General features: G+C 43.3%; 1 protein-coding gene across 1 annotated transcript in view; it reads right to left on the bottom strand.

The window, feature by feature from the left end:
• Positions 1-1,361: 1,361 nt before the first annotated feature.
• MYO16 (myosin XVI) overlaps positions 1,362-7,597 on the bottom strand; it is a 617,076-nt gene continuing 610,840 nt past the window's right edge. Inside the window, exon 35 of the mRNA XM_015121440.3 lies at positions 1,362-2,776. Coding sequence (XP_014976926.3) covers positions 2,549-2,776 — 228 coding nt within the window. The 3' untranslated portion in view covers positions 1,362-2,548. The remainder of the gene's footprint in view (positions 2,777-7,597) is intronic.

The raw sequence follows: 7,597 nt of genomic DNA, 5'->3' as shown, positions 1-7,597 counted from the left end.
GGAGGCAGGGTCTTTGGGATATGATTAGGTCATGAGGGCAGAGTCCTCGTGATGGAATTCATGCCCTTGTAAGAAGAGACACCAGAGAGGGTGCTTCCTCCCCTTCCTTTCTGAACATGCGAGGGGACGATGAGAAGATGGCCATCTGCAATCCAGGAAGCAAGCCCTCACCAGACACGGGATCTGCAGAAACTTTAATTTTGGACTTCCTAGGCTTCAGAACTGTGGGAATACATGCTTGTTGTTGAAGCTGCCCTGCCGATGGCAATTTCTTACAGCAGCCCTAACCAAAATAGCCAGTTTAGGAATCATATGGGCTGAGCAACTCACACAGTCACCACAATGCTCAGTGAACATTTAAAGCAAGTTCTTGCAATGTGCAATGCTTGAGCAGTTTATTTTTCACCCTGGCCTGAATATACTGTGGGGAGGAGAATGCAATTCAAAGTTTTCATTCAACCAAGATCATTAAGTGCCTACTATTTCCATAGCATGGCCCAAGAAGTCATGTATCAAGGGAAAGTCGACTTCTTCCGTTGCTTCTTGGCTGGGGTTGGAAGTCAGAAGGGACAAAGGTGAGAGAGAAATAGCCAGGGAGTGGGGCTCGGCTGTCATCAGGCTGGAGGTCAGGCAGAACACTTCCTTGTCTTCGTTGGGTGGCTGCAGTAACGTTGCAGTAACTACATATTGACCATGTGCTTTTATTTGCTGTGTTCCGATGCTTTGGCATCTGGGGCCCTGCTGACCTTGGAGGAATTGCCCTTCCCAGGGTTAGCCATGTCCAAAAGATAGTGACAACTCACCCCAGAACATGATTTTCAAAGACAAGGCAATCAATCTAGAGCCCACATCGCTAGTAAGCCTCCCCTGTGGGTTCTCATAGGGCTGTCATTCCAGGCCACGCTCTGCCCACCCTAATCACCTCAAGGCCAGGTCCCAGACAGGCAGGGGTGGTTCCCGCACCCAGAACCCACTGACATTTCTCAAAGCAGCCAGTTATATGCCTGCTTTGTCTTTTCCCAGTGTTGTGCAGACTAAAATAAAGGGCTCCCCCATGCCCTCTGCTTCCTGGCTGACCTCAGTGTGGCCCTCTGATGGTACTATGTGCCCCCTTCTCTGGGATTTCTGAGGATAACAAGCCGTCTTTTCAACGGGACTCCCTTCTGGACCTGATGGTCTCACCATACCGGAATCATCATAAAGCCTGTATTGTAAAACACATCATTGGTGTCTAAAGTTTGCACAATGCTATGGCCCCCACATTAAGGGAGTCTGGGTGAGATGACTTCATTGTCCCTACTTCTCTGACCAGAAAACACAAGACTTAATGGGAGACAATAATAACAACAACAAAAGCAATAGAAGAACACAGTTGTACCTCTTTATTGGCACAGTAACTTTTCAAAGGCTGGTATGAATAAAAAGTTCCAAGTAGCAAGACAAGGTGGTCTGGAGCCACTGCTCAGAACTTCCCACAGCCAACGAAAGCACATCAATGAACAAGGCCTTGCATTATGGGAGGGTTGAGGATATACAGCGAGGGAATCATGCAGTGGAAGTCCTGGGGGACGAACGTTGTGAGATGCAGTCCCTACTGCTCAAAACAGTACATGGCAGCGTGCTCATTTGTACTGTGTAGACCTTTGAATGAATATGACCATTTTACACCACCAGCTATGGATTTGAAGCCATACGTGTTTAACCAAGTGCTATGTGATTTCCTGTGATCTATGCTGAAGTCGGGAGGTGAAATTGAACTAAAGGGTGCACAATCCACTTATCCAGAAATACAGGGCATAGGAAAGAACAGCCTCCTCATCCATGAGTAACACCCAAAACATGGGACTCAATTCATAGTTTTGCAAGGGGTGACACAGGCGAAGCTAAAACAACAATGTAATTTCAAGATTTCAGGTGCGTTAGGTTAAAAAAAAGGACTGTGGAGGAAAAAAAAAATCTAGAAATTATTTTTTAAAATCTGTATTTTGAAGAAAGGAAGCACCACCAATTGCATAAAGTTATAAAATTACAGTAATAAACATGTAAATAATTATCAGGTTTACAATACCAATAAAACACAAATATCTACAAAGAAATAAAATATATGTCCCATATGCTGTATTATAATAAAACCATTGGAAGTACAATAAACAGACTGTTGAACCGTAGAAAAACAACTGTACAGGGTGTGCATGGATTGCTCCTTTCCTCTGCTACTCTCCCTCTCTGGCCACGTCCACCCTTTTCCCAGCCTCTCTCTCGCTACCTAGGGGTAGCACAGAGCCATAAATGAGGAGCCTGAAAATCAGAGTGTATCACCACGAGATGGATAAGAAAGAATACACACACACGCGCGCGCGCACGCGCGCACACACACACACACACACACACACACACGGGATCTCATATATTTAGTGTCTGTGTCCTGTGCTTTTTTTGTCTAAATGCGTGGAGGGAAGACCCAGCGTGTGTCAGAAGGCAGCCTTCTGTTGTTGTAGCATGGAATCAGTAGGTAGTTCTATTTTGTGAGTCTGCAGTTCAAGCTGCATCAAATGGTGGTGTCCCAGAGCTCAGACGGCAGCCTGTTGCAGGAGGCCCCTTCCGGCTTCTTCAGAAGACTGGGCTTCTTACAAGGTGGTGGGGGAGGCACCCTGGGCTCAGCGTGGTGCAGGATCTGCTGCCAGTCTTGTCCTTCCTCACAGAGCTTTCTCCTCCAGTCCAAGAGTTCCTGCAGGGCCACACTTTCATTCTCTGAGAGCCTCAGCTGATGGATTACCTGTGGGAGGAAGAGGGGGAAAAAAAACAGGTAGCACCAAATATTGTGAATGAGTATGAAGCGTCATAGCAACACCTGGATACAAAGGGGCAGGGCTGGCGCTGAAAAAGGCAGCCTCTTTCCTCAGTCTCCATGCACTGCTGCCTCTGGAAACAGCACTGAGCTAGGGAGGCTATGAATTGCTGAGTTAAGGCGATGACTGCAACAAAACACTGGGAACTAGGTAGAGTGTTAATGTGAGCTGCACCTCCAGAGGCTGCAAGAAAGAATCAGATGTCTGCTTGACCTATGCCCTCGATTATTGTGTTCATTCTTATGGCAACTTGTACTTTCTCTTCATTTAATTTCTATCCATAATAGATGTTCTCCTATTAACAGAGCTTCCTCAAGCTTCCCTCCATCCTCGGAGCTGCTCCTCCATCTGTCCACATAGTTAATAGTCAAACATGACTATTAGGGTTACATGACCTCACTTCCAACCATAGGCATGGACCCAAAGATGCACCCCTACTCATGGGGGCCCATACATAGACAATACAGAATCACACCACACTCATGTAGAAAATGTTTTCAAGCATTAGGTGTTACAAAAGGCAGTCACTAAAATATCCAATGAGCTCATTCAACGCAGGCTAGCTGTGCTTGAGAATATTTGAAGCCTCTTTGGGGTATCTACCTGCCTGCTCTATTTGGTGGCAGTGAGACAAAGCAATGAGCTAAATTAGCAACTGTGTACTCTCTCGGACTCTGAGCTCTCAAAAATGGGAACATTATGGGCCTTTGCAGGGAAGCATCAAAACATGTAACTGTATTGGCTACATCATCTTGCATCACTATGGCCCCTGAAGAGAGACACCCTGCAGACCAAGCTTACCCCAACTTCAGCTAGGGCACAAGACAAGCTGGCTATGTAGCTGTGGTCACCCTTCTTCTGCCAGCTGCCAGGAGTCTGTAGCAGCTGGACATTGCAGATATCAATGTTTCTGGCAATTCTAAGGAAGTATACTGGTTTTTTTTTTTTTTTTTTTAATGAGATTCTGGAAATCCAAATGGGAATACTGGGGAGAATTCAGAGGAAATGAGATGACTCATCCTACCTCCAAAGCACCGACTACTTTATTCCAGCACTTCTTCTATCTCATCACAACCCTCTCCATTAAAATGAGAGAAAATAAAACAGAACACAAGTGGTTATGCACTTATGTAGAAAACAGTCACTTGAAAGCAGCAAAGGGAGTGAGTGTTCCAGACTCAATTCTAACACCAACACCTGAGCCTACTGTTTCCCCAAGAAAGAGGATTTTAAAGGCTGGGATCAAGGAGACGATGTTTACAGCATGAAGGTCAAACCCATATTCCGAGTCTGTAACTAGAGTCCTGGAGCTGGTTATTAGTAAAAGGAGCCTCCCCAGTTGAACTGACAGACAACCAGAGGAAAGAAGAGCTTCAGGGTAGAAAAGAGGACTATGGTTACTCAGTCCCTAAAGCAATTTCTAGACATAACAGAGAGTGAGTTGCAGAGCAGAGTGGGCCTCTTAGAAGGATTTTTTTTTTTTTTTTCAGTCTTTAGGGCTGCATCAGAATGACCTGGAAATGAGAAATTCTGTTGGGCAGATTGCTTCTCCTCTCAGCGGAGGGAGCCAAGACAGGGTGGTGGGAGCGAGCATGAAATCAGGTTATTTAGTGAACACTTTGGCTACACATGTGCTAGGTGCTTTCCTAAGCACCTTCCAGGCATTAACTCGTCAGTTCTTAAGAGCCCTGTAAAGTGGGTACTCCTATTTTGCAGATGAGGAAACATGAACAGGGCAGACAGGTAATCTGCCCAAAGCCACATGGAAAATGACAGATCCTGGCAGCCTGGCCCAAGAGTCCATGTGTTTCCATTTGTTGGCATCATCTATAATTTCTTTCAAAGTGGGCTAAGGACAGGAGTAGACAATTCTCAAAAGAAGATATGCTTTTAGCTGTGAGTCTACTTTGCTTAACACAACTATTGTCGTCTAGGATCTGATACAGGCTAAGGATTAGAGTCCTCTGTACCACGTTCCTCCTCCCTTCTTTTTCTGAATGGGACCACAGTCATCTCTCTCTGTTTGTCCAGGAGTGTGTGCCAGCTCCTCCGTCATCCTCCACCAGTGTGTGCTGTGCTGGTTACATTCCCTTCAGTCTCATTAGTGCGGACATGGAACATTCATATTTATGTTCCTTGGCACACACTTAGCATACAGTAGTGATCTCTGAAAACAATGTCACCAGATTAGGAAACAACATTTAGCTGATGGAAGAATATCGCTACCATGTCAACGGATTATTTTCCCCAAGCTTTCTTGAGACACCATCTTTCCTAAATGACACAACTTCATATTCATTTATTTAGAAAAAAACTGACGAACGTCCACTTCTAGATAGCTGTAGCACGTTATCGTTCCCGTTGTAAAAATTTCAAAAAAGAGTCATTTTTCTAAAACATCAGGAAATTCTGACAAAAGGAGAGAATTCCAGATGGAGTGAAGCTTTTTGAGGTGAACTGATAATTACCAGCTGCTTCCCCCCGCCCCCCAGGGACACTTGCCAATTCTGAGCATTTCCCCAGATCCAGAGAGTTTTTACTGGAAGAAAGAGAAACCACATAGTATTTTGGAGTTGCATGGAACTAAAGAAACAAATTGGAAACTTGTAGATCCTCAAATGCATAGCCATCGTCCACAAGGGACACTCGTTTAGCTGTTCACCTGCATGGGCGATGGGTGTCCTAGGCCAAAGTTTATAAAAAGCAGAATGAAATCTCCTACAATGACAGAGGTGCTTCAGAAGTAGAACCTGGCAGGGGTGATGATGGCGTCCAGCATGTGGCCAGTCTCATCTTAAAACTTTTTCTGGATTTTGAAATTGTGTGGGGCACAAGGTTGCAGAGCCAGGCTGGGAGCTCTGAAACACAGGGCTAGCTGCTATCATCTTTCAGTGCTGAGGAACAAAGACCTCTCAATCAAAGGCACAGGAGGATTAAGCCTGAGGATTAGGAGAGAACCAGGGGTAGACTGATTCTCCAACACAGCCCAGCGAGAACTACAGTAAGAGTGAAAGCTGATGTCTGCATGGAAACACTGGAAGCCAGAAGCCAACACGTTCCTGGTTAAATTACTGAGAGAAAAAAAAAAAAGTCAACATAAAATTCTACACTGAATGAAAAATACCCCTCAAAAATGAAGGTGATAAGATTTTTTTTTCCTGTTAATTTGTTTGAGCTCCTTGTAGATTCTGAATATTTGTTCTTTGTCACATGTATAGATTGTGAAGATTTTCTCCCACACTGTGGGTTGTCTGTTTATCCTGCTAACTGTTCCTTTTGCCATACAAAAGTTCTTTAGTTTAATTAAATCCCACCTAATTGTCTTTGTTTTTATTGTATGTGTTTTTGGGTTCTTGGTCATAAAGTCTTTGCCTAAGCCAATGTCTAGAAGAGTTTTTCCGATGTTATCTTTTAGAATTTTTATAATTTCAGGACTTAGATTTAAGTCCTTGATCTATCTGGAGTTGATTTCTGAATAAGGTAAGAGATGAGGATCCAGTTTCATTCTCCTACATGTGGTCTGCCAGTTATCCCAGCACCGTTTGTTGAATAGGGTGTCCTTTCCCCACTTTATGTTTTTGTTTGCATTGTTGAAGATAAGTGGGCTAAGTATTTGGGTGTATTTCTGGGTTCTCTATTCTGTTCCATTGGTCTGTCTATTTTATACTACTACCATGTTGTTTGACTATGGATGGCTTTATAGTATAGTTTGAAATCAGATAACGTGATGCCTCCAGATTTTTTCTTGTTGCTTAGTCTTCCTTTGGCTATGTGGGTTTTTGGTTCCATATGAATTTTAGGATTGCTTTTTCTAGTTCTGTGAAGAATGACAGTGGTATTCTGATAGGAATCACATTGAATTTGTCGATTGCTTTTGGCAGTATGGTCATTTTCACAATATTGATTCTACCCATCAAAGAGCATGGGATGTGTTTCCATTTGTTCACATCATCTATTAATTACTTTCAAAGTGGGCTAAGGACATGAGTAGATAATTCTCAAAAGAAGATTTACAAATGCCCAACAAACATATGAAAAATGCTCCACATCACTAACGGTGAGGGAAACGAAGATACACAAATGCCCAACAAACATCTGAAAAAAATGCTCCACATCCCCTATGGTGAGGGAAACGAAGATTTACAAATGCCCAACAAACATATGAAAAAAATGCTCCACATCACTAATGGTGAGAGAAACGAAGATACACAAATGCCCCACAAACATATGAAAAAATGCTCCACATCACTAATGGTGAGAGAAACGAAGATTTACCCAACAAACATATGAAAAAATGTTCGACATCACTAATGGTGAGGGAAACGAAGATACACAAATGCCCCACAAACATATGAAAAAATGTTCCACATCACCTATGGTGAGGGAAACGATGATATACAAATGCCCAACAAACGTGTGAAAAAAATGCTCCACATCACTAATGGTGAGGGAAATGCAAATCAAAACCACAATGTGGTACCACTTTACTCCCGCAAGAATGGCCAGTATCAAAAAATCAAAAAATAGTAAATGTTGGTGTAGATGCGGTGAAAAGGGTACTCTTCTACACTGCTGGTGGGTATGTAAATCAGTAAAACCACTATGGAAAACAGCATGGAAATTCCATAAGGAGCTAAAAGTAGAATTACCATTTGACCCAGCAATCCCACTGCTGAGTATCTACCCAGAGGAAAATAAGTCATTATATGAAAAAAATACATGCACATGCATGTTGATAGCAGCACAAT

Source organism: Macaca mulatta, chromosome 17 (assembly GCF_049350105.2).
Source record: "Macaca mulatta isolate MMU2019108-1 chromosome 17, T2T-MMU8v2.0, whole genome shotgun sequence".
Lineage (NCBI taxonomy): Eukaryota > Metazoa > Chordata > Mammalia > Primates > Cercopithecidae > Macaca > Macaca mulatta.
The sequence above is the reverse complement of the archived record's forward strand: the minus strand, read 5'-3'. Positions and strand labels throughout refer to the sequence as shown.